Source organism: Enhydra lutris, unplaced genomic scaffold (assembly GCF_002288905.1).
Source record: "Enhydra lutris kenyoni isolate GAN:26980312 unplaced genomic scaffold, ASM228890v2 scaffoldscaffold23, whole genome shotgun sequence".
NCBI classification, from domain to species: domain Eukaryota; kingdom Metazoa; phylum Chordata; class Mammalia; order Carnivora; family Mustelidae; genus Enhydra; species Enhydra lutris.
This window is the reverse complement of record NW_019154107.1, coordinates 28,871,637-28,898,122: the sequence shown is the minus strand read 5'-3', so window position 1 is coordinate 28,898,122 and position 26,486 is coordinate 28,871,637. Positions and strand designations below refer to the sequence as shown.

The 26,486-nt window shown below is 51.8% G+C and overlaps 1 protein-coding gene across 2 annotated transcripts; it reads left to right on the top strand.

Annotated features, from left to right (window-relative positions):
- Positions 1 to 423: 423 nt before the first annotated feature.
- Positions 424 to 25,232, top strand: LOC111150407 (calcium voltage-gated channel subunit alpha1 F). 2 transcript variants are annotated; one of them, XM_022507823.1, is made up of 48 exons: positions 424 to 448; positions 1,845 to 2,097; positions 2,484 to 2,589; positions 2,809 to 2,948; positions 3,195 to 3,337; positions 3,426 to 3,578; positions 4,207 to 4,403; positions 4,511 to 4,614; positions 5,324 to 5,514; positions 5,763 to 5,855; positions 5,968 to 6,061; positions 6,232 to 6,258; positions 6,415 to 6,575; positions 7,502 to 7,727; positions 9,049 to 9,256; positions 9,357 to 9,477; positions 9,594 to 9,675; positions 10,594 to 10,639; positions 10,826 to 10,877; positions 11,713 to 11,875; positions 12,062 to 12,191; positions 12,410 to 12,469; positions 12,619 to 12,725; positions 12,817 to 12,904; positions 13,318 to 13,425; positions 13,498 to 13,550; positions 14,746 to 14,892; positions 15,699 to 15,900; positions 15,999 to 16,157; positions 16,931 to 17,041; positions 17,284 to 17,367; positions 18,199 to 18,219; positions 18,428 to 18,556; positions 18,905 to 18,970; positions 19,230 to 19,321; positions 19,779 to 19,938; positions 20,165 to 20,292; positions 20,590 to 20,686; positions 20,872 to 20,974; positions 21,240 to 21,341; positions 21,508 to 21,638; positions 21,885 to 22,013; positions 22,294 to 22,463; positions 23,412 to 23,537; positions 23,639 to 23,766; positions 23,867 to 23,976; positions 24,510 to 24,707; positions 25,002 to 25,232. In XM_022507823.1, the coding sequence occupies exons 1-48, from the start codon at positions 424 to 426 to the stop codon at positions 25,230 to 25,232; spliced, it is 5,955 nt and encodes a 1,984-aa protein (XP_022363531.1). The 2 variants fall into 2 exon arrangements, with proteins under 2 accessions (XP_022363531.1, XP_022363532.1); XM_022507824.1 differs by having other exon boundaries at positions 424 to 485; positions 2,080 to 2,097.
- The last annotated feature ends 1,254 nt before the right edge of the window (positions 25,233 to 26,486 follow it).

Genomic DNA, 26,486 nt, shown 5'->3' with positions numbered 1-26,486 from the left:
CTTTGGGAAGAACTGACATTTTCACAACATTGACTATTTCTATTAGTAAATTTAATATATCTCTCCATTCCTTAGGTCCCCTTTAATCACTTGACAGTATTTGAAAATTTTTTCCCATGGAGATCTTACACATAAGTATATTATGTTAGGTCTATTTTTACACATTTCAAAGTTCAAATACTGTTGGGAAATGATATCATTTTTCTTATTTTAATTTCTAACTGGTATATATTTTATAAAAATATTTTTAAAAAATCAGTGCCTTTTCTGTTGTCAGGCTCTAGCCCAAAAATGTCCCATCTTTGCCCCTATTCACCCTCCCATCCAACCCGGCTACAGCCCCGCCCTGTGACCTTAATCTCTCTAAAGCTGGGCGAAGAGAGGGGGGCTGTGTGCAGATGGCTCTTCAACCTTGAAAGGAGGATGTCGGCGTCTGAAGGCGGGAAAGGTGAGAGCAGCCTTCCACCCCTGCAGACCCTTGGAGCAAGCCAAGGCTCTGCTCTACCCTCTGCCCCTCTGCCCCATCTACTGCCCAACAGGACCCCACCCCTGGAGAGTCACCAGGGGACCAGAACCACATCACCTTGTTTCCCTCCCCGACAGCACCAAACATAGCCTTAGTATCACCTGAATCCTGATGCTCAGTCTGACTCAGACCCTGCCCCTATGGCCTCCCAGCCCCATCCCCAGCTTTAGTTTGGAACTGAATCCCAGCCCTAATCCTGGCCCCAACCTCCATCCTAGTGCCCACCCCGAGTCCAATTCCAAAGCTAGCCCCAAGCTTAATCTTAACGCAAACCTTACCAACCAGAGGGCAAACCCCTGTCAGGGTCTAAACCTCAATGTAGATTCAGCCCTTAGTATGAGCTATAAATTCACCTAACCTCAACCCCAACATCGAGATATCAATATTGTTAGTGAGTAGGTCTCTGAGTCTCCAAAAAGTCTCCAAAAAGACGCAGATCAATTTTAAAGACTAGAGAGAGAGAGAGAGAGAGAGAGAGAATGAACACATTTGATGGTGGTAGTAAGTCATGAAGTCTTACTACCTTGGAGTCAGAGATTGCATATGTTGGAATCCCAATTCGGCCACTTGGTCACTTCCCTTTTTGCATCAATTTCCTCACCTGCAAAATGGGAATAATACTCTGTGCCAGACATTATTCTGAATGCTGAACTCAATCTTCACAACGACTCTATAACATAGGTACTCTTATCACTCCATTACGCAGATAAGAAAATTGAAGCTCAGGGAGGTTGCACCATTTTCCCAAGGCTGCACACAGGTGCCAAGTTCAGACAGCTTGTTTCCTCCAACACTGGGGATCCTAACCAAGCCAACCTACTGCCCCTCAGAGGCTAGAACAAGGCCACAAGTATTGGGAATGACTTTAGCTGAAAACCCCAATGCCAAATTCAGATCCCATCCAAACTTAACTTTAACCCTAACCTTGATCCCACTTCTAATCCCAACTCATACACTCTACTCCTTCCTGTATTTAAACCCAATCCAAAATCCACCACTAGAATTTAACCCTAAATTTGCCTCTAGCTATAAACTTAATCCTACCCCATGCCAATTTAAACTCCGTATCTATTCTAACAGCAAAGCCTACTTTACTTGGAAATATAATTTCACCTTCCCTTCTCTAAAAACTCTCTTTACCCCCAGTCAATTACAACACCAACTCTTCCCTGCAATTCTTAACTCAGGCACCACCCCAACTCTCCCTAATTTTACATGCTCTTCTCTCCTGCCCCCATACACAGGGATGGGATCAGGAAGGAGGCAACCATGATTGCCCCAATACCCTCTCCCTCCCTGACTCGGTTTCTCCACACAGACACCACACCAGAGCCCAGCCCAGCCAATGGGACAGGACCTGGTCCTGAATGGGGGCTGTGCCCTGGGCCTCCAGCATCGGGGGGTGAAGAAATCAGTGGGACAGCGGGCCTGGAGACCCCTAAGAGAAGGACACAGCACAGTAAGCACAAGACGGTGGCAGTGGCCAGTGCTCAGCGGTCACCCCGGGCGCTCTTCTGCCTCACCCTGGCCAACCCCCTGCGGCGGTTCTGCATCAGCATTGTGGAGTGGAAGCATCCTGGAAGGCCGGGGCAGGGCTCAGGAGTGAGGTTTCACCAGGGTACCAAGAGTCAAGGTTTGGGTCAGGGCTGGGATGGAGGAAGGCTGAGGTCACTAGGGATCAAGAGTCAAGAACTGGATTAGAGGGTGAGTTGAGAAATGTGAAGGTCACTGCGGGGGGTGGGGAAGGAGTGTCAAGAGTCAAGGGCTAAATCAAAGCAAGAGTGGGGGATGGCTAAGGTTTCTAGGGGGTTCAAAGTCAAAGCCTTGGTCAGGGCAAGGGCTGGGGATGTCAGGGCTGGATGCCTTGAGTCAAGCATCAGCATTGGATGGGGAGGGCTCCAAGGGAATGTGGGGAATCTGAGACCTATCTGCCTGAGTCCTTGACTGTCCACCTGAGGCCCTTTGACATCCTCATCCTGCTGACCATCTTTGCCAACTGTGTAGCCCTGGGGGTCTACATCCCCTTTCCAGAGGATGACTCCAACACTGCCAACCACAACCTGGTGAGGCTTGCCCCCCTGCCCCCGCCCCAAGCCAGATCCAGCCCCAGTAGAACCACACCACAACCCTTCAAGCCCCCCATCTCCTCGCTGACCCAGATGACCCTCTCCTATCCAGTCGAACCTTAGATCTCCGATTATGCTTCCCTTTAGGCGGCCCCCCTCAAGCCCCACCCTCAAATAACGCCCCCTCTCCCGCCCCGCCCCTGGCTCCAACCTCAGGAGCAAGTGGAATACGTATTCCTGGTGATTTTCACTGTGGAGACTGTGCTCAAGATCGTGGCCTACGGGCTGGTGCTCCATCCCAGTGCCTACATCCGAAATGGCTGGAACCTACTCGACTTCATCATCGTTGTGGTCGGGTGCGCGTCTGCAGGGGACACCCCCACCTTAGTTCGACTTCCTACCCCAGGCCCGCTGAATTCAGGGCCCAGGGGAAATGTCTGTTTCCGACTGCCCCCATTTGGCAGCCAGAATCAGAAATATCAACATATTTTAAACTTCTTCACATTTCCAGTCACGAGGACCTGTGCTTTTCCGAGAAGGGAGGGGTGGAGGGAGGTCCCGAGGCCCACCGTAGGCCTCCTAATCCCATGCTACCCCTTCAGGCTGTTCAGCGTGCTACTGGAGCAGGGCCCTGGTCGGCCGGGAGACACCCCGCACACAGGGGGAAAGCCGGGAGGCTTCGATGTGAAGGCGTTAAGGGCGTTTCGGGTGCTGAGGCCACTGAGGCTGGTATCTGGGGTGCCAAGTGAGTGGCACGCCCCCCAGGAGGTTGGAGGTGGGGAAGGGGCGCCGGAGTTGGGAGTTAGGCCAACCTCGCCCCTCTGTTCCCACAGGCCTGCACATAGTGCTCAATTCCATCATGAAGGCGCTGGTGCCCCTGCTGCACATCGCCCTGCTCGTGCTCTTCGTCATCATCATCTATGCCATCATTGGACTCGAGCTGTTCCTTGGACGCATGCACAAGACATGTTACTTCCTGGGATCTGGTCAGCCTTTCCACCCCTCTGGGGCAGGACACCACCACCACCACCACCCCGCCCTTCCCTCCGCCGGTTTCTGGGCCACACCCTATTCTCAAATATTATTCTCAAAAACCCGCTCAAATCCACAGGACTCCACCCCCAGGCTCAGGCTCCACCTCCGGGATAACAAGCCCTACCCCTTTATTCAAGCTCCGCCCTCAATCCCGGACTACTGCAACCCCTTGACTAATAGCTCCGCCCCATCACAAGACTCCACCTACAGGCCTAGACATTTCCAGGCGCTTGACTCCATCCTCCAGGACTGGCCCCAAATACTCATGCCCTTTATCCAGACTCCCGCCCAAGCCTTGCCCCGGCCCTTTTTTCAAGAGGCCCTTCTCAGTTCACAAGACTCCTCCCCCAGGCTCAGGGCTCACTGCTATTTACAAGATTCTACCAGAAGTTTTATAGTTCTACCCCCTCCCCCCAGATACCTGTGGTTCCGAATCCTGATCTAGCAGAGTTGGGAGCTTACCGTTGCCCTTGATTTAGAAAAATCTCGAACCCTGAGTTGAACTTCTCAGGTGGATGGAGCTCCAGGGTAGCTGTGGGTGGGCAGGCTTCAGAACCCAAAGCTCCCGTCTTCCCACAGACGTGGAAGCGGAGGAGGACCCGTCACCCTGCGCATCTTCGGGATCCGGGCGTGCGTGCACCCTGAACCAGACCGAGTGCCGCGGGCGCTGGGCAGGGCCCAACGGAGGCATCACCAACTTCGACAACTTCTTCTTCGCCATGCTGACCGTCTTCCAGTGCGTCACCATGGAAGGCTGGACAGACGTGCTCTACTGGGTGAGGTGGATGACAGGCACACAGTGCGAGACTGCACCTGCCTTTCCTCCCCAAGCTCAGGCGAGAGCGTCTTCATATACTGAGAGATGCATGTGCTCTCTCTCCAGATGCAGGATGCCATGGGGTATGAGCTTCCCTGGGTATATTTCGTGAGTCTCGTCATCTTTGGGTCCTTCTTCGTCCTCAACCTTGTACTTGGTGTCCTGAGTGGGTGAGGAGCCTAGACACCCGCCCCCATACTGCCCCTCAGCTCCAGTCCCATTTGTTTTGTTCCTAGCAAACTCCTAGGCATCCTTTCAGAACCCATCAGAAATACCACTTCATTAGGTCAGTCAACATTGAGCAACTACTGGATGCACTAGGAATAGAATAAAAGGCAAAAATCCCTGTCTTCCTGGATATTACATTCTGGTGGGGAGAGACAGATAATACCAATACACACAACAGATTGTGTATACGCACACCCACACACATGTATGTGGTGGGTTGTTGAAATTTTTTCTTATTTCCAGTAGGCCCCATGCCCAGTGTGGGGCTTGAACTCACAACCCTGAGATTAAGAGTCACATGCTCTACTGACTGAGCTAGCCAGGCGCCTCACATATGTAGTGTTTTATATGGAATATGTGCTATGGAAAGAAAGGAAGGATAAGGATAGAAATGAGCAAATCACGCAATTATAAATAGGGGCAATCAGGACAGAACTCCTTGAGAAGGTGACATCTGAGTAGAAATGTGAAAGAGATGAGGGAATGGGCCACATGGATATCAGGATATTCCAAGGAAAGGGAACCGCTGATGTGAAGCTAGAATGTGTTTGACATATTCCAAGAACAGCAAGGAGGCCAGTGGGGCTGGAATGGTGAAGGCAAGGGAGCTAGAGTGGTTCCCTCACCTAGCTCTCCATCTTCCTCCCTCAGGGAGTTCTCCAAGGAGAGGGAGAAGGCCAAAGCACGAGGGGACTTCCAGAAGCTGCGGGAGAAGCAACAGTTGGAGGAGGACCTGCGAGGCTACCTGGACTGGATCACGCAGGCAGAGGACCTGGACATCGAAGACCCCTCAGCAGATGGCAATTTTGGTTCTATGGCTGAAGAGGGCCGGGCCGGCCACCGTAGGCAACCCCGTGGGGCCCATTCCCTGCTCCACGCATGCCTCAGATGTGGGCTACCCTCCTCAAATCCCGCCCCAACTGGCAACAACTCTAGGCCCAGTCCCCGGTTCCAGCCTAGGACACAGAACCAGACCCACACTCGAATACCCTGTACCCAGAACAAAAACTCCAAATAACACCCCCCACCACCACCACGGCCCTAACCCAACCTCAGGCCACGCTCCCCAACTGTACTTCCCATCTGGCAGGGCCACAGCTGGCAGAGCTGACCACCAGGAGACGTGGACGTCTGCGCTGGTTTAGTCACTCTACCCGCTCTACCCACTCCACCAGCAGCCATGGTGAGGGTCCAGCCAGATGGGGGAGGGGGGTGGGATGGGCAGACAGAGAAGCAAGCCAAGTTTGGAACCTGGGGTCTTCAAGTACAGACCTCTATTCTCACCCTTCCCACAGCCAGCCTCCCAGCCAGTGACACTGGTTCGATGACAGAGACCCCAGGCGATGAGGAAGAAGAGGAGGGGGCTCTGGCCAGTTGCACACGCTGCCTGTAAGGGCCTCCAGCCCTTGACCCCTGGCCAGCCCAGAACCCAGTCCAGACCCTGACCACCATCCTTTTTGGACCCTCTAATCTTGACCCCAGCCCCTGAGCTCCAACCCCAGCCACCGACTGCCCCTTAGTCCCTCATGACGCTCACCTTCCATCCTCCTCTTTTCCAGAAACAAGATCATGAAAACTAGGGTCTGGTGAGTTGGGAAAATTAGGGGATTTTGGGCCCCATGACTTTGTGTGAGCCCCACCTCCAAGTCCCCCGTGACCACTGGGCTAGCCCACCCGAGCCCCCCAGGCCCCGCTCAGGTAGGTAATTTCAACCAGAGGACTCACCTTTCCCCCCTCCCCAGCCGCCACCTCCGCCGAGCTAACCGGGGCCTTCGGGCACGCTGCCGGCGGGCTGTGAAGTCCACCGCCTGTTACTGGGCCGTGCTGGTGCTCGTCTTCCTCAACACGCTGACCATCGCCTCAGAGCACCACGGGCAGCCCGTTTGGCTCACCCAGATCCAGGGTGCGCCCTCTCCCCCACCACCGGACTACCAGCCCCCTTCCCCAACCTCCAATTGTCTCCACTCTAGAAACCCAAATCCAGGGCCTCTGGGGTTCCTCAGAACCCCAGACATTGCCTTCTTGCCCTAATAAATACAGAAACCTTGGCCTGTCCCATCGCACCTTGTAGCTAGCACTCCCAGAACACTTGCTCTAGGCATCAAGCTCTGTTCTCAGCACTTTGCATGGACTAACTCAATTTTTCTTCACTAAAGCCTTATGTGAAGCAAGTACTACGGCACGCAGTACTGAGTGCCAGGGTACTGAAGAATTAAATGATTAATCCCAGGACTCAGCTAGTGAGTGGCAAACCCAGGCAGGTGGCTTGGGACTCCAGAATGTTAACACTGTCTGGACGGGTTAACCCCTCTGTGTCTCAGTTTCCCCGTCTACAAAAATGGGGTTAGTAATTGTATCCACTTCATGGGAGTGGTTGGAAGGATTAAGTGAGTTAAAGTGAAAAGTGCTTCGAACATGGCTTAGTCCACATAAAGCTAACATTTTAGAAGTGTTAGCTTTTACCGTTATTCATTTTATCTCAACACCAACCTGAATACTGAACACACTTCTGACCCCAAGCCTCAAACCGGCCTCAATCCCAGCTAAACCCCAGATTCTAACACTAGCTTCAAATGGAGTTTTCTTGGACTCATAGAGGCTGATGGAGGCCCCCCACCCTGATTCTTCTCCTCACCCCAGTTCCAAGCCTATCAAAACCTTACCCTCTCTGACCTACAGACTCACCCCAATCCCTAACCCTTGTCCTACCTGCCCCCAGCCTGTGTCTGGCCCGATAACAGCTACCCCAGATCGCCCCATGGCCCCCACCCCCCTATACATTACTGAGGAAATTGGCCAATCCAGTCACCTCTGCCCCTCTCCCCATAGAGTATGCCAACAAGGTGTTGCTCTGTCTATTTACGGTGGAGATGCTTCTCAAGTTGTATGGCCTGGGCCCCTCTGCCTATGCTTCTTCCTTCTTCAACCGCTTTGACTGCTTCGTGGTCTGTGGAGGCATCCTGGAGACCACCCTGGTGGAGATGGGCACCATGCAACCCCTGGGCATCTCAGTGCTCCGATGTGTGCGCCTCCTCAGGATCTTTAAAGTCACTAGGTGCGTGGGGCAGGGGAGGATTGGGGCCACAAGCACAGCCTGAACAGCTCCCTCCCCAGCTCCAGTGACTATCTGCCTTACCATTCATTTAACAAATATCTACTGAGCACCTACTTGGTGCCAGGCACTCAGAGAAACACTAGGCCTAGTGAAACACTAGGCATCAAAGCAGACACAAGTTCCCACCTCGCAGAGATTATTTTGAGAGAGAGAAAGAGCACAAGTTGGGGGAGAGGGGCAGAGGGAGAGGGAAAAAGAAAATTTTAAGCAGCCTCCACACCCAGCTCAGAGCCTGACCAGGGGCTTGATCTCACAACCCTGAGATCATGACCTGAGCGGAAATCAAGAATCAGATGCTTAACCGACTGAGCCACCCAGGTTCCTCTGGCCTCATGGAGATTAAAGTCCATTGGGGAGAGTGTCTACTCCATTTCCATTCCCTTCCTCAACTTCAGCTCCAGCTCAAACATTATTCCGAGCCCCATCTCTGAACTCACCTCCATACTCATCTGCAAACATTACACCATGTCTAACCCTAACCCCTACCCACTCATCATATGCAAGCTCATCCACAGCCGGAACACCCAATCCCAAGGCCAGCTCCATCTCTAATCTCATCCCTAACTCACAGCCTATCCCCATCACTAACCACAACCCCCATGTCCCTAACTCCTAACCAGTAGCCTACCTCCAGCTGCAATCTCAGACCCAGAACCAATCTCATTCCTAACCCCTCTTCTATCCCAACCCTCAACCACAACCTTATCCCCAACTCAGTCATCTAAAACTCCAAATACTCTCTTAACCCCTAACCCCAACCCCATCCCCAGCTACAGTCCCTAACCCCAATCCCAGTCCCAGTCCCAACCTGAAACCCAATTCTAGCTTCAACTTCCATATAACTTCCATCCTAACTTCATCTCTCATTACACCCTCAACGCCAACACTAACCCCAAATTCAACCTTCTCCTCACATCTTATTTTCACATCAACCCAACTCCAAAGCTCATTTTATTTTGTTAAACATTTTATTTTTTTTATCTGAGAGAGAAACAGAGAGAGAGAGAGCACAAGTGGGGTGAGGGGAAGAGAGAGAAGCAGACACCCTGCTGAGCAGAGAGCCTGATGTGGGGCTTGATCCAGGACTCCAGGACCATGACCTGAGCCAAAGGCAGACACCCAACAAACTGAGCCACCCAGATGCCCTTCCAAAGCTCATTTTGACCTGACCCGCTCTTAGCACATTGCAAGCTGGAGTCCTGCCCTGGGTACTGACTCACCACTGGACATGTCAACCCTGCCTCCTCCATCTCTGCTGCAGGCACTGGGCATCTCTGAGCAATTTGGTGGCATCCCTGCTCAATTCAATGAAATCCATTGCATCCTTGCTGCTTCTCCTCTTCCTCTTCATCATCATCTTCTCCCTGCTTGGCATGCAGCTCTTTGGGGGCAAATTCAACTTTGACCAGACCCACACCAAGCGAAGCACCTTCGATACCTTCCCCCAGGCCCTCCTCACTGTCTTTCAGGTGAGGTCTGGAGACCATGGGATGGGTGGGTTGGGTGGGGAGGAGGGAAACCATAGGGTGGGAGGATCCAAAGAGCTTCACAGTGAACTCTCACCCCCAGATCCTGACAGGTGAGGACTGGAATGCGGTCATGTATGATGGTATCATGGCCTATGGTGGGCCCTTCTTCCCAGGAATGCTGGTGTGTGTCTATTTTATTATCCTCTTCATCTGCGGCAACTGTATCCTTGGAGCCTTGGGGCGCTGGGTGCTGGTAGAATGTGGGATAGCTAAGGGGATGTGGGCAGTCCACAGGCAGGCTTCTTCTCCATCCTTTGTTAGCCTGAGCTCACCCCAGACATCCTTCTGAACGTGTTTCTTGCCATTGCTGTGGATAACCTGGCCAGCGGAGATACAGGGACTGTCAATGACAAGGGCAGGTGATGTCTGGCTCTACCCCCAAGACAGTCTCTCCCTGGGATCCCTGACTGGGTCTCCACACATACATCCCACACTACCAGAGATGCCTCGGTCACCCTGGCAATCCATATCCCCAGATCCAACCTGTCAGTCCTCATTCATTCAATGTGCATTCTTTGATCTCCCACTTTGTGTCAGGCCATGTTCTAGACGCTGAGGAGACGACAGGGGTCAAGGTAGACAGAGTCCTCGCTTTCACAAAGATGACTTTCTAGTTGGGGGAGGCAAGCAAAATACAAAGAAATGAATATATAACATAATTTAATTAAATATATGTTAATGATATATAACAAAAAAGGAGCTTGGGAAAAAAAGAATAGAGAGAAATGAAAGTTGCTATTTTGCTATAGGGTTAGACCCTATTTTGGTCAAGGAAGGCCTTTACACAGAGGTGACAGTTGAACAGACACCCAAATGAAGGGAGAGAGTGAGCCATGAAAATATCTGGGGGAAGAGTGCTTCAGACAAGGGGACAGCAAGTGCAAAGGTCCTGAGGTGCACATCCAGCACATTTAAGAAAACACCAAGGAAACCAGGGAGTCTGGAGTGAGGTGAGCAAGGAAAAGAGTGGTTGGAGGTGAGCTCAAATGCGGGAGTAGGGGGACCCCATTGGGGGCATTCTGGGCCATAGTGAGGACTTTCGTTTTTGCTCTGAGTGAGTGGGAGCCATAGGAGAGGTGTGAGCAGAGGAAGAATGTGCCAGACTTAAGATTTAATAGGATCCTTTTGGCTGCTGTGGAAAGAACAGACTGTGGGGATGAGGGCAGAAGCAGGGAGGTTCTATGGGACCTCAGAAAGGTCTGTTCTGATTGCACTGACCCCCTCAGCCTCGTCTATCTGCTGCAATCCTTAGCAATTGCTCCCCTTTTCTCTCACAGGGAGAAGAGCACTGAGGGGGCTCTCCCACAGGAAAATGGAGTGTTGGTGAGTTAGAAGCCTGGGCACTGTCTACGCCTCCCATTACCACAAATACCTGTCTATTTGTGTGTGTTTTAACCCCCATTTTCTGCCTGTGCATCTCTCCACTACTGTGTTCCTTCCATGCCTCCCCTAGGTCCATTCTATAGTGGCTCCCCCCACCATCGGTGACCCCCATCTTTCTGTCCCCAGGTGCCTGGTGGGGAGAATGAGGAAGAGGAGGGCAGAAAGAATGAAGAAACAGGCAAGTGGGCAGGGCCAGATGGAGGAGGTGTGGGACCTTAGAGACGGCACCCAGGCAGACCTCTTGACCACCTAGATCCTCCTGTCTGAGGAGAAGACTTTTCTGAAATCATCTTGAAAGTGATGGGCTTGATTGGAAAGGATGACTACCTACTATTTACGTTAACATGGATGGAACTGGAGGGTATTATTCTAAGTGAAATAAGTCAATCAGAGAAAGACAATTATCATATGGTGGAACATAAGAAGTAGCACAGAAGATCATAGGGGAAGGGAAGGAAAACTAAGTGGGAAGAAATCAGAGAGGGAGACAAACCATAACAGACTCTTGACTCTGTGAAACAAATTGAGGGTTGTGGAAGAGGAGGTGGGTGGGGGGATGGGGTAACTGGGTGATGGGCATTAAGGAGGGCACATGATGGGATGAGCACTGGGTGTTACACACAACGAATGCATCATTGAGCACTACATCAAAAACTAATAAACTGATAAAAGTAGTGGGTTTGGTGTGTGGCCAGCAACATTTGGGATGCTGAGATTAATGAAGAGAAAGACTTTTGTTTTATTGCAGAACTTCTCAGAGCCTTTATTGTAAAATAGCTTGTATTGGATGGCGAGGATGGTGATGTTCATTCAACAGACATTTCCTGAGCTTCTACTGTGTCCCAGGCACTGTTCTAAGTGCTGGAGACCCAACTGTGAACAAAACAAACTAAAAGATCTTCTCTGAGGAGCTGACACACGGGAAGAATTTGCCATGTGACAACCACTATTCTAGGGGCTTTACATATGTTTTCCAATGAATTGTCTGTCTTTTGTTCTTCTTCTGGTACCAGGCATGGAGGAAGAAGAGGAGGACGAGGAGGATGAGGAGGAAGAGGAAGAAGAGGAGGAAGGAGGTGCAGGGCGTGTGGAACTCCTGCAGGAAGTTGTACCCAAGGAGAAGGTGGTACCCATCCCTGAGGGCAGTGCCTTCTTCTGTCTCAGCCAAACTAACCCGTGAGTGCTGGGAATGGATGAGGGGCTGAGGCAGCAGGGGCTGGGGCAGGTGGAGGGCTAGGGACCAGCCAAGGCTCTGGCAGGGTGCGCGGCCCGATGCCAAAGAGGCTGAGCTGTCTCCCTTGGGCTCTCCCAATCAACTCTGCGGTTCTGGGTTCTCACCGCAGCCCATTCCCCACTCCCCAGGCTGAGGAAGGCCTGCCACACCCTCATCCACCATCATATCTTCACCAACCTTATCCTGGTGTTCATCATCCTCAGCAGTGTGTCCCTGGCCGCTGAGGACCCCATCCGAGCCCACTCCTTCCGCAACCACGTGAGCCATTGGCTGGGGGCTGGGGGAACACTCCCAGGGGTGTCATACTGGGCATAAGAAGAAGGACAGAAAAAGAAAGGGAGAGAAGGGGAGGAGGAGGGAGGGACAGCAAAGCTTACAGAAAGCACGCGCACACACACACATACACACATACACACATACCCCTAGGATTTCGCTAAGCCATGACTCAGTGGCTTCCCCTATTTCTCTACTCCCAGATTCTGGGGTACTTTGATTATGCTTTCACCTCCATTTTCACCGTGGAGATTCTACTAAAGGTAATGAATAGGCCCCCAGTCTTAACCCCAGTTGCCCCAAACCATCCTGTACCCACCCCCACAGCCCACCTCTCCTGTTTCCATACCCTCCTCCCCTCTCTATACCCACACCCGGAGTCTACCCTGATGTCCTCCTCCCCCTCCCGCAGATGACAGTGTTTGGGGCCTTCCTGCACCGAGGTTCCTTCTGCCGTAGCTGGTTCAATCTGTTGGATCTGCTGGTGGTCAGTGTGTCCCTCATCTCCTTTGGCATCCAGTGAGTGACCCTCTGCATCCCCTGCCCACTCCATTCCTCCCAGAGCAGAGGCCAAACCTGGGCCAGGGCCTGAGGACTGACCCTTCCCCAGCTCCAGCGCCATCTCAGTGGTGAAGATCCTGAGGGTACTCCGAGTACTGAGGCCTCTCCGAGCCATCAACAGGGCCAAGGGACTCAAGGTAACCAGCCCCACCCAAACCCACAGGACCCATGTCCTGCCCCACTCCTAGGGCCCCAATCTCCGATCAGACTGACTATTTGCACAGACGCCTGACCACACAGCTTGGACCCAACATGTAACCCACACCCCAGACCAGTGATCCTGTGGCCTGACCAATGTTCCTTACAAGTAACTAACAATTCCCTACCCATGGCCACATTTCTCTGACCCAAGTTTCTGAAATGTGGCCCCATATCCCTTCCTGGTAAATACTTATTCCTGGTCAGTGCCCACATGGCCCTGAGCACATATCCCTGGTCCACGACCAGGCGTCCCCAGCCCGAGTCCCTGAGCCCCATCTACTCCCAGAATCCCTCCCCTCTGGCTGCTGTGGCCTGTAGTCTCGTGAACCATCTGTGTGGGTGCCTGCAGCACGTGGTGCAGTGTGTGTTCGTGGCTATCCGAACCATCGGAAACATCATGATTGTGACTACGCTCCTGCAATTCATGTTCGCCTGCATTGGCGTGCAGCTCTTCAAGGTGAGAGAAAACACTGGAAGGTCAAGGTGGGGAGCAAGGGGTAAACCTGCCTGACAAGTATCCTCCCTACAGGGGAAATTCTACAGTTGCACTGATGAAGCCAAACACACCCCCCAAGAGTGCAAGTGAGTGCCCTAAACCCTGCCCTTGGTGGAGCTTCGGACCCCTCCCAAAGGCCAAAGAGGCCTCTAGATCTCATCCAGGCCCCTGGAACCCTTGGAGCTTCCTCCCAAGAACTGCAGAAACTCCCTCAGTTTTTATCAAGCCCCCCCGCAAGCTCCCCAAATTCCCCACAATACACCCCCAGAACTTTCCCAAGAGCTGCAAAGGCCCTCAGGTCTTGCCAAGTCCTAATAGACCCCCAATACCTCCCCCAAACCCCTCTTCTCATTCTCCAGAGTTACCTACATTATACTCTGGACCCCCCAGAAATCCCCAAACACTCCCCTCACCCATGGCCACTGTCACAAAGTCCCAGGCTTCCATCTTGAGATTCCTGTAGAGGGTGGTGATTAAAAGCATGTGCTTTGAAGTCAAGCATTCCTTGTTCAAATTCATCTCATGAGACTTGGGGGTACATTTCTCGACCTTGCTGAGTCCCATTTTCCTTAACTGAAAAATGGGGATGAAAACAATACAGATCTCACAAGGTTTCTGTAAGGAATAAATGAGTTACTACAAGGATAGTGTATTACAACGTAAAGTTTCTACATGTAAAGCTGGGCACAGGGCCTGACATATACTTCATGCTGAGAAATGTTGATTATTAGTATTATTTTTTTTAATTTTATTGATTTATTTCACAGAGAGAGAGATCACAAGTAGGCAGAGAGGCAGGCAGAGAGAGAGATAGAGGAGGAAGCGGGCTCTCCGCCAAGCAGAGAGTCCGATGTGGGACTCGATCCCAGGACCCTGAGATCATGACCTGAGCTGAAGGCAGAGGCTTTAAACCACTGACCCACCCAGGCGCCCCAGTATTATTTTTTTTCCTGGGAGGTGACAATGATGATAATGGAGATGACAGTTAACATATATGGTACCAACTATGTGCGAGATACTATTCTCATTGAGTGACTTGATTAATCCTTGTATCAGGCCAGGAAATATGTTCTGTTAGTATTCTTATTTTACAGATGAGGAAAACTGAAGCACAGAGAGGTTAAATGCCTAAGATCACCCAGCCAGTAAATGGGGGGGGGGGGATGGGTAGGATTTGAACCCAAGCTATCCAACCTCACCACTCCATGCTGGAGACCCCAGGCCTCTTTCCCCAGCTCCCCACCCCTGCTTACCCACCCACCCTGTCTGCAACATCCACAGGGGCTCCTTCCTGGTCTACCCTGATGGAGATGTATCACGACCACTAGTCCGGGAGCGGCTCTGGGTCAACAGTGATTTCAACTTTGACAATGTCCTCTCAGCCATGATGGCCTTATTCACTGTCTCTACCTTTGAAGGCTGGCCTGCGTAAGGAGCAGGGCTCCAGGGATGGGCAGGGGACAGGGAAGGAGTCTATAGGCTGGGATCTCCTTGGGGATGGGTGGAAAGGTATGTTGGGATGTGATAAAAGTCTCTTGAGACTGGATAGGGTTTTCTGAGGACTGGTGAGCATATCAGAGGACTGAGTGGGGGTCCTCCAGAAGTTTGCTGGGGGTGCTTTGGGGACTGGGTATGGTGGTGTCTCCAGGAAGGCTAGAGATCTCTGAGGAAGTCTAGAAAGGACTGGGTAGGATTTAAGGGGGACCAGGTAGAGGTCTGGAGGAAGGCACTGGGGGAGGTCTCGGAGAGATGGAGCTGGATATTCAGTGGTTTTCAGAGAGCTGTATAAGTCTTTGGGGTTCTAGTTGAAGATCTTTGGGAAGATGGTGCAAGGAATTTAAGCTGATGGGACAGGATTTAGAGATCTTTGGGGGCTGGTGGGGGAGTTCTGGGGAAGTGAATGGGGATCTGAGGTGAATGAAGAAGGGAATTTAGTGGTCCATGGGAACTTAAGGGATTTGGGGGTCTTGGAGGACTGGGGTGGGGACTTTCTCTAGAGGGTTGTATGGGGACCTCTGGGTCTCCAGAGGGCTGAGACAAGGGATTTAGGGGTCTTTGAAGCCAGCTGGTGTTGCTTGGGGTATGCATGGAGGTCCCAGGTGGCTAAGTCAGGGGATTTGGGGCCTTTGGGGTGCCAAGCAGGAGATTCTAGAGTGTCCGTTATAAGGTGTCTGAGGGCAGGTCTCAGGGAGCTGGGATATCTCTTCACCCATTCCCACTGGTTCCCTTCCCAGTCTACTATACAAGGCCATCGATGCAAATGCAGAGGACAAGGGTCCTATCTATAATTACCATGTGGAGATCTCAGTGTTCTTCATTGTCTACATCATCATCATTGCATTCTTCATGATGAACATCTTTGTGGGCTTTGTCATCATCACCTTCCGTGCCCAGGGCGAGCAGGAATACCAAAACTGTGAGCTGGACAAGAACCAGGTGACCTCTAACCCCTCACCTTATGGCCTCCAACCCCTCCCCACCACCCTCTTGCCTTGGGATCCCACTGCTCACTCATGCCCTGCACCCGTATGCAGCGCCAGTGCGTGGAGTACGCCCTCAAGGCCCAGCCACTCCGCCGCTACATCCCCAAGAACCCACATCAGTATCGTGTGTGGGCCACTGTGAACTCTGCTGCCTTCGAGTACCTCATGTTCCTGCTCATCCTGCTCAACACGGTTGCTCTAGCCATGCAGGTCTGAGCTCCCCACCCTGACCCCTGCCAGACACCTGACCCTATTCTGTCCACACAATCCCTTGGGAACCATTAGGAATGCTTTAGGCTGCAAGCAACAAAATCCCCAACTGACAGAGACTTAAGTTATAAAAATATTTGCCACATTTCTTCAAATCTAAGGCCAATAATTGGAAGTTGCATCCTGACTTAAGAGATATAAGAATGTGGGGGAAATGCAGATGGCCACTGTAAGTTGCTATTGATTGTGAAACGCACCCCATTTTCAAAGATTCTAAATGTGAAAAGATGTGCATATTGGAGTCAACAAAATATGGTAGGATGTTTGATAATTGTTCATCAGGTATCCAGTGTCTTTCTCTTCCTCCATTCTTAACAAGTTGGCTTTCATTCTCATGATTGTTGCTTCATGATCACAAGATGACTGCCATGGCTCCAGGCATCAAAACCACATTCAAGGCAGGGAAAAGGATGGAAGACTGCACCCAAGGGCTCTCCTCATTTGAGCCTTTTATTGGAAAGCAAAAATAGTTTTCACAGAAGCTGCCCAGCCAGCAGAAGACTTCTGTTTCTGTCTCATTAGTCAGAAGTAGCTGCAAGGAAATCAAGACTGGGCTTTCCAATATCCATATTGGGATACCGACAGTTTGAGGAGTTTGGCCAAAGCATAATTCTATCACATCTCCAGACTCACCTCAGTCCAAGCCAGAAAATATTTGGTTGTGGGTGGTCTCTGCCTCAGGCTCCGTCCTCACACTTGGCTTTCTCTCCCAGCACTATGAACAGACTGCTCCTTTTAACTATGCCATGGACATCCTCAACATGGTCTTCACTGGCCTCTTCACTGTTGAGATGGTGCTCAAAATCATCGCCTTCAAACCCAAGGTGCCCCCCCAAGCCCTAGACTCACCTGCAGTGGGTGAATTCCTTGGGGTGGCACTCATTGCAGAGCTCTCAGTGGGGGCAGCAACCAAGGGTTCATAGATCAAGGAGTGAGAGGAATCCAGATGAAGGCCTATTGTGTAGTCCAAGCTGGGCCCTGCCTCCATAATATCACCTACCCCTGGACCCCTATACTAACTTGCTAGCTCTGAGAAGACAAGACTCTACTTTTTTCCTGCCTACAGCATTACTTTACCGATGCCTGGAATACATTTGATGCTCTTATTGTGGTGGGCAGCGTAGTGGACATTGCCGTCACTGAAGTCAACGTAAGGACTGGCCTCTCCACAAACCCTGTCTTCCCCCACCTCAACCCCAGGGCCTCTCAACTTACCTCGACCATAGTCCTGAAGACTCAGTGCTCCTCATTCTAGTTCCATGTCTCCTGAATCCCTGTCAGGTTTAGCCAAAGCCCCCCTCCACCAGCTCCCTTATTCCATTTATTTCCTTACTTTATATCCCTTATTCCATTCCATTCAATTCAATCTGCTATCTCCTAAAACGACTTTCCTGTTATTTCTATTATTTCCTTCATTGCCTCTACATCCACCTCCATTGACTCCATCATCTCCACCAATTCCTGCTTTGGCTCCATCGTTTCTTCTGACTACTTCATTGGCTGAATTTCCTCCAACAACTCCACTGTCTCCAACACTGGGTCTTTCACGGCTCTGTCATCACCACTGACTGTACCATGGGCTCCATCATCTCCTCCATTGGGTACTACTTGGCTCTATCACCTTGATTGACAATGCTGCTGGTTCCATGTCTCCATCACTGTCTCCTCCATTGGGTCCTCCATCGGTTCTCTAATCTCCATCATCTCCATGAAACCACTGGCTTCATCATTTCCTCCATTGGCCCCACTGGCTCTCTGCCCTCATTTCCCATACCCTCTCATTTCCCTTCCACCCTCATTGCCAACTTTTCCCACAACCATCTTGATCCACTACCATATAACCTTCTCCATCATCCCTTGAATAATGACTTTACCATTCATTATCCCCTGTATCTGCTACATTGTTTCTCCCTTTGTTCATTTGGGCCTGCGATCTCATCCTCTCCTCTGTCACCTCTGTCTTGGCCATATCTCCCTTCAGAATGGTGGCCACCTTGGCGAGGTAGCCCCCACCTCACAACAGGGACTCTATGCTTCTTTCCACACCTACCCTCCCTTCCTTTCTTCCTAAGAGTCCTTAGAAATGCTCCCTGACTATCCTGGGGCCTGGGTTCTGAGGGACTTGGGGGCTGCGAGGGCCAAAGCATGAGACAGGGAAGTGGCTGGGGCAAATGTAGACTCATCATACCTACCTACACCCCCAACCTCAGAGCTCTGAGGACAGTTCCCGTATTTCTATCACTTTCTTCCGCCTCTTCCGAGTCATGCGGCTAGTCAAGCTTCTCAGTAAAGGTGAAGGAATCCGCACATTGCTCTGGACATTCATCAAGTCCTTCCAGGTAACTCCCCATCCCCTTGACCACCCCTCACCCTCATCTCACACTTCTCAGCCTGTCCTTTTACCACCCCAAGAACTACATTTCCCAGTGTGCCATACCCATCTGCAATTTACCATTTCTGGTTTTCTCTGTTTTTCTAGCCTCCCAATTCCCAACATGCCTTGGTCTCACTGACCTTATTCTATTGTATTTAATACTGTGTCCACATTTGGGAGACACTGATAGTCATGGGCACTTTGGGGATGGGTCACATCTCTCGGTAGGCCCAGGCTTGAGAGAGCAGTGCATTCTGGGGCTTACAGTTCTCTGCCTGGACCTGAATATCTATCCTCCTCCCCAACCCCATAGGCCTTGCCCTATGTGGCTCTTCTCATCGCAATGATATTCTTCATTTATGCAGTCATTGGGATGCAGGCAAGTGGGGAACCCAGGGAGCATCCCTTAGGCACTATGGGTAGGAATTCACCCACAGTGGGGGTGGTGGGTTGAAAGACAAGCTGGATGACACTGAGTCAGTCCACACATCTGTGAAGTGGGATCAGCAGTGCCTGCACATCAGGGCTGTGAGAATCTTTTGATCTAGTACTCTTTTGAGTACTGGAAGGTATGAAATGGGTGACAACCTGTAGGGGCATGGGTTTGCCACTCTGACACATGTCCTGTGCACCCACAGATGTTTGGCAAGGTGGCTCTTCAGGATGGCACACAGATCAACCGAAACAACAACTTCCAGACCTTTCCACAGGCTGTGCTGCTTTTGTTCAGGTGACATCCATGCCTCCTCCACTGCCATCTTGGTCCCCAGCATGTCCTTGGGTGCCCACACACCCTGTCTGGGCCCCAGACTGCCTGAGCTGTGGAAATAACAGGGCAGCATGGGGCTTCATTTTGCCTGAGACCTTTTATGGCCGTGATCTGAAGAGTCTTGTGTAATAATCTAGCCTCGACCATTCTTTTTCTGGCTATAAGGTGTATCCACTCTTAGGCCTCAGTGCCCCATCAGTAGCTTGGGGATCAACATGGGGATACCTGATGAACATGACTGTCATCGTCTTGGCCACACCAGCTTTTAAAATATTGAAATGCTTTATGGAATTTATCTGTGCCAGATATAACCCCTGGCATGAAGTGGGTCATCTTCTTACCCTCCAGTCCCCTACAATGCCACTTGTGATGATTTCATAGCCTCCCCTCCAAAATGGCCCCACTGTGTGACCCCCAGGTGTGCCACTGGTGAGGCATGGCAGGAGATAATGCTTGCCAGCCTTCCCGGGAGTCGGTGTGACCCTGAGTCTGATGTCAGCCCTGGCGAGGAGTTTACCTGTGGTAGCAATTTTGCCATCGCCTATTTTATTAGCTTCTTCATGCTCTGCGCCTTCCTGGTGAGGACCGTTTCCCCACAACCACCACCACTGCCATGGGGGCTGGCCCTGAAAGGTCTGGGGACAAGGTGGGGAGCCCAGATCTTCAGAGGGGGTGAAAGGGCTGGTCTGGTAAGATCAACCAGGGACTAGTGACCCAGTAACCATAAGTTTACCTCAGCATCCCACCAACCCCCCACACCCAGGTTAGCCCTTCACCTAACCCTCACTGTTCACTGGCCCACAGATCATAAATCTCTTTGTGGCTGTCATCATGGATAACTTTGATTATCTAACCAGAGACTGGTCCATCTTGGGCCCCCATCACCTTGATGAATTCAAGAGGATCTGGTCTGAATATGACCCTGGAGCCAAGTATGGTCTATAACCACATAACTGGGATTGCAGGGGACAGTGCCCTGTCCCACCCAGTCCCCCAGCCCCAGAACCTCTGACCTGTTATCCATTACCCATTACCTAGTCAATAGATGCCCCAAGGTTCCCACTGCCTCTGTCCTCTGCCTTCCCCAACTGCCCTCAGATTCTTCCCTGGCAGGCTCTGGGTTGTTGGGGGTGGAGGGAGTTGGTAGAGATGAGCTGGTGGAGTCTTCAGAAAGGGATAGAGGTATCTCCAATCCAGCGGCGCCCCCCACCCACCCCAACTTGTCCCAGGGGCCGCATCAAGCACCTGGATGTGGTTGCTCTGCTGAGACGCATCCAGCCCCCCTTGGGATTTGGGAAGCTGTGCCCACACCGAGTGGCCTGCAAGGTCTGTGCACCTGCCCACCCCCCACCTCTGAAAGGGCTGTCCACCCACCGCAGGGGTGGGCAGGGACCCTGTCTTGGGTGGGGAGGGTGTGTTTGGTTTTATCTTCAAAGGTTTCTGCCCCTGAGTATCCAATGCCTTCATCCCTGGCATTTGATCAAAGTGGGTTCCATGTCCCTGGTGTGTAGAGACTTGTGGCGATGAACATGCCCCTCAACTCAGACGGGACAGTGACATTCAATGCCACACTCTTTGCCCTGGTTCGGACATCCTTGAAGATCAAGACAGAAGGTGCATGGGAGGGATGGGGAAGAGGCAGGAGCGGGAGGGCCTCTGGGGAAGGTGCAGGGATCAATCTCATTGAGTGATGGGCCTGGCTCCTGGCTCTGAACCTCAAAATAAATGACTATTGCTCCTCCTGGCCTGTTTTACCACCTGTTCAATGGGGGTGGTGTGTGACTGTGGTAGAAGCTTGTGAAGCCCCTTCCAACAGGGAAGGAGTGGCTGCGAAGGGCTCCTCCTATTGGCTCATGCCCCATATTCTCTCCTGATGCAGGGAACCTGGAACAAGCCAATCAGGAGCTGCGGATTGTCATCAAAAAGATCTGGAAGCGGATAAAGCAGAAGCTGCTAGATGAGGTCATCCCCCCTCCTGACGGTGAGCTAGCTCCACCCCAATTCCATGAGCCCACCCAAATGTCAAATGATTACTCACCATCACGAAAATAGCATTGGATGGGGGTGGGGGCCAAAGGGAGTCTATGCTGTGGGTAGGGGGAACAGAGGACCCCTGTGTGACCTTGCCTCTTCTCCCTTACCCCCAGAGGAAGAGGTCACCGTGGGCAAATTCTACGCCACATTTTTGATCCAGGACTATTTCCGCAAATTCAGGCGGAGGAAAGAAAAGGGGCTACTAGGGAGTGAGGCCCCCTCAAGTACCTCCTCTGCCCTTCAGGTCTTCAGAGAGGGGCCTGGGTGGGGTGGGGTATGTGGGAGCACCATGGCTGAGGCTTCCTGCCCTCTTGGTCTTGTGGAACCCATGTCACAAACGAGGAAACAGAGGTCCCAGGACTCACAGAGGGTCAGGGGTGGCTGAGGGACCCCTTACCCCACCCCCACACTCCTGCATGGGAAGCAGGCTCATGAATGGGGGAGTTTGGACCCTGAGCTACCTTGCTTCCCTATGTTTCTACCCTCACAGGCTGGTCTGAGGAGCCTACAGGACTTGGGTCCTGAGATCAGGCAGGCCCTCACCTGTGACACAGATGAGGAGGAAGAGGGACAGGAGAGAGAGGAGGAAGAAGATGAGAAGAACCCGGAAATTTATAAAGTGAGGGCAAGTTTTCACTCCCCTAGGGAATTTGATTGTAAAAAACACTCCCTTAATTCCTTATGTAACTTGGACACTGCCTTTGGGGACGAGGCCCCCTGAGAAGACTCCCTACAACAGGCAAACGTTTATTTGATACCTACCATCCACTGTTGGAAGGTGAAACCCAGATTTAGCCCTTAGGGAGGTCACTGGGAATAAACTTCAAGTGACTTGTGTCACTGACCAAGTGACTTAGATGTAACGTGAATGGTAACATTCAATCCTGTGACTTCCACAGGCCCCGATGGGCTCCCAGCCCCCATCTCGCCGGAGCTCCATGATTTCTGTGTCTCTACCTGTTGGGGACAGACCTCCAGATTCACTCTCCCTTGGGCCCAGTGATGACGATGGGGGGGCTCCCAATTCCAGACAGCCCAGTGGACCCCAGGTTGGATCGCATGGCCACAGGTATGGTCAAGGGTCTGGTGGGATGTTGTAAGGGAAGGCAGGGACTAGCCACTACATGGGCATAATTCAGGGGCAAGGGGGCCTTTGAATGGAAATTTAGGATGGATGGAAGGGATTTAAGGGCTCAGATGGGAACAGAGGGTAATAAGAGATTCATAAGAGAAAGGCAATGCAAAAGTTTAATACAAAAAGCACGTAACATGGAACTAAGTGAGTTTAAGTTCAAATCCTGGTTCTGCCATTTGCTAAGTGATCTTGGGCTAGTCACTTAGTTTCCATGGTCCTCAATCTTGTCACCTGTAAAAGGGGGATGATAACAGCACTTACCTCACAGAAATAATGAAAGAACAAAATGAAGTCACACCTAGCTTTTATAGCCTCCTCCTCACCTCCCCCAACACACTCCCAGTTCCTGTGTTGAAGGTGTCTCTTCAACAGGCCAACTTTGATTTTTTTTTTAAATGTTGGGTCCTTCCCATGAGAAACATCTATTAAAAGAAAGCCCACATTCATTTTAAGATGATGGCAGGTTGGGACGCCTGGGTGGCTCAGTCAGTTAAGCATCCAACTCTTGATCTGGGTTCAGATCATGATCTTGGGGTCACGAGATACAGCCCCAACTGGGGCTCTGCACTCAGCATGGAATCTGCTTGGGATTCTCTCTCTCCCTCTCCCCCTGCTCCTCCTCCAGTCTCTCTCTCTCTCTCTTGCTCTCAAATAAATAAATAAATAAATAAAATATAAAAAATAAAATGATGACAGGTTAATTTTATGTTATGTGAGTTTTCCCAATTGGAAAAAACAAAGAAACCTAAAAGCTCAGTGTTTCTGTAGGGGATGCGGCATGGAACAAGAAGGAACCAGGAGGATTGTGGTTGGAGGGCCACATACTAGGAAGATTGTGGTTGGAGGGGATCTGGTTTGTCTAACTTGCTTCACTTTCCCCAGGAGAAGCTCTGGAGGCTTTATTTTCACCATTCCAGAAGAAGGAAGTTCTCAGCTCAAAGGAAATGAAGAACGGGAGAATCATGCCAAGGAAGAGGAAGTCCCCACCAAGGACTCTGGCCATGACATGTAGGATGACCCCATGAGCTGCATGCAGGAGGGCAGGACTAATGGGACCTCATTGCCCATGCGCAGGCCTGAGCTCATCCTCAGCCCTCTCTCCCGTGCAGGCTCTCCTACCTAAACGAGCACGCAGGGACTCCTCCACGCCCCATCATTTTGCCACCCCACAGACCCCAGAGATACCTGGACGGGCACAACGCACCACGCCGCCGTCTGCTGCCCCCCACACCTGCAGGTGAGAGCAGGCATGGATCCTGGCCCCCCTACCAAGAGCCAGCAGAGCAGAGGGCTGGGGTGGGTGGCACTGACATTCTTCTTTGCCCCTCCACCCCCAGCTCGGAAGCCTTCCTTCACTATCCAGTGTCTGAGGCGCCAGGGTGGTTGTGAAGATTTACCCATCCCAGGCACCTATCATCGTGGGCTACCCCTCAACAGCAGGGCACAGGTGAGGTGGGGAATGGGGTGCTGAGGTCTGGACGGGTAGAGTTAGCCTAGGCTGAATTTATCAAACATACCACATGTATTCTGAAGAATGAGGCACATATGAATTCACAAAAGCAAAAAAAAGTGGGGGGAGCAACCCTCTCAGGACCCCTCACTCTTCGGAAGCTCAATAAGCTTTGCTGCCCACCCCAAAAAAAAAAAAATGAATTCACAAAAGCCTCACTGTACCTGTGAGATACGTACTGTTGTTAGTCCTAGTTTACAGATGAGGAAACTGAGGCCCGGAGAGGCTTACCCAAGATCACACAGTCAGTAAGTGGCAGAGCTCAGACCACCAGTAAGTGGCAGAGCTCAGATTTATACCCAGGTCTTTTATGCTCTTGAATAAACTCAAGTCTGGTTTATTAGCATTCAGTTTGCCTCCAGTTGTGTTTGGGGGGGTGGGCGGTGATAAGAGGTAGGCACAGGGGTGAGTCCTAGATCCTCATATCCCACCCATCAGTCCTGAGCCCCCTGATGTTTATTCTGGTCCAGGGTTCCTGGGCAACCCCTCCACAACGGAGTCGGCTCCTCTATGCCCCACTCTTGTTGGTGGAGGAGGGCGCAACGGGGGAGGGATACCTCCACAAATCCAGTGGTCCGCTGCGCACCTTCACCTGTCTGCCCGTGCCTGGAACCCACTCAGACTCCAGCCATGGCAAGAGGGGCAGTGCTGATAGCCTGGTGGAGGCTGTGAGTCTAGAAGGGACCTGGGCAAGGGGGACGGGGGAGAAGGGGAGGAAGTGGGAGCTTGGGAAGGAGGGAAGAGGGCATCCCCCCAACCCCCGGTGTCTGCACTGTGCGTGTGATTATCTATCCCTTTGCTCTGCAACTTCTGCTTAGCACGATGTATGCACGACTGTCTCCAGTGACTTCCCTGCACACTTTCACAGATGATGCGTCATCTACCTACACTGACCCACTGTGCACATTGCTTTGATTCCATGTTGGGCTCTCTGCTGACTCTGATCCCATCTGTGCCCCCAGGTGCTCATCTCCGAGGGCCTGGGCCTCTTCGCCCGAGACCCACGCTTTGTGGCCCTGGCCAAGCAGGAGATTGCAGATGCCTGTCGCCTGACCCTGGACGAGATGGACAGTGCTGCCAGTGACCTGCTGGCACAGGGGACCAGCTCACTGTATAGTGATGAGGAATCTATCCTCTCTCGCTTCGATGAGGAGGACCTCGGAGACGAAATGGCCTGTGTCCATGCCCTCTGAATTCCCATCCCTCCTCCCCTGCTCAATAAACCTGCTCTCCCTTCCCCAGAGGGAGACAGGCATGGACCACAGCTCTGGATTTCAGTATCTTTGCACTGGGGGTCTGGGGCTGCCCAGCGCCCCCCAGGCATCCATCCCCTGCTTCAGCCCTGAGCCACTGCCCACACACGAATATTTCCAGAAACCAGGACAGCCAGGCCTGATTATTCAGCGTTAGGGAAGGAGGGAGGAGGAGGAGGAAGAAACAGCAGCCAAAAAAAGCTGGAGACAGAGTGGAGGTGGTGGGGGAGGGGAAGGGGACCGGACAGAGATGGAGGAAGGAGGAGGAGAGGATGTGTGGAGGCTTGGATGAGGAGTGGGCGAAAATCAAAGATTCCACAGGGGTCAGTCAGGTCAGCCTGAGGAAGAACAGATGGGATGAAATGGATAAGAATACTCAGAGTAGAGTCCTGCTAGTAGAAAGGCCTGGAGGTTGGATTTAGCCTGGTATATAATATGTCAGGCAGAGGGGTCCTCTGACAGCATCAGGAATTTCTGGGAAGCTAAATTGGGATTACCCTGTCTCCTGCTTTCTACCTTCTGCCTAAGAAAGAGAAAATCTAAGTCTGTTGACAGAAGACATGGGTGACAGCAAAGTGGGTTACCGCAGTAACCCACTCAGGGCCCACCTGGTTTTCCTGAGACCACCTAAGGGTACCCCACTGTCCCGCACAGATCCCAGCGCTCCTCTTTCTGCTTCTTGCCCTGCCTGTAGTCATCACCCAGCCTTTGGGGGTCTCATTAACCAAGTGAAGTTTTATCAGGCATTTACTTTGTGCCAGGCACTGTTCTGGGTTTCCCTCAGGCCAAACTGAGCTGACTTAGACATGCTGCGGGACTTGTCCAAGGTGGCATTCAGCCCCACTCCGAAGGAATCAGAGGCAATGCTGGGAAAGGTCCTGGATGGGGCCACTGCCAGGGAGGTTCTGACCCAGGGTTTCATCCCAGTTCTCAGAGCAAGAGTTTTCCTAAAAGCAGTGGGGAGCCATGGGAGAGATTTGAGCAGGGTGGTGACATAGTTAACGGCATTTTAAATGGATGCTCTGACGGCTGTGCTGAAAACAGAAGGGAGGGGGAAGAGACTGGAGATGCTAAAATTGGCAGGAACCATGGTTGCCTTAGCCAGGGGAGGTGGCAGAGGAGATGGTGAGAAATTAGTGGATTCCAGAGCTGTGTAGGAAGTAGAATGAACCATTTATTTGGCCCCGGGCTGAG

Coding starts and splice junctions, on each gene's coding strand:
- LOC111150407 (XM_022507823.1), top strand. CDS start 424: ATGTCGGCGTCTGAAGGCGGGAAAG. Junction 2,949..3,194: donor TTCATCATCGTTGTGGTCGG/GTGCGCGTCTGC, acceptor CTACCCCTTCAG/GCTGTTCAGCGTGCTACTGG. Junction 22,014..22,293: donor AGAACCCGGAAATTTATAAA/GTGAGGGCAAGT, acceptor TGACTTCCACAG/GCCCCGATGGGCTCCCAGCC.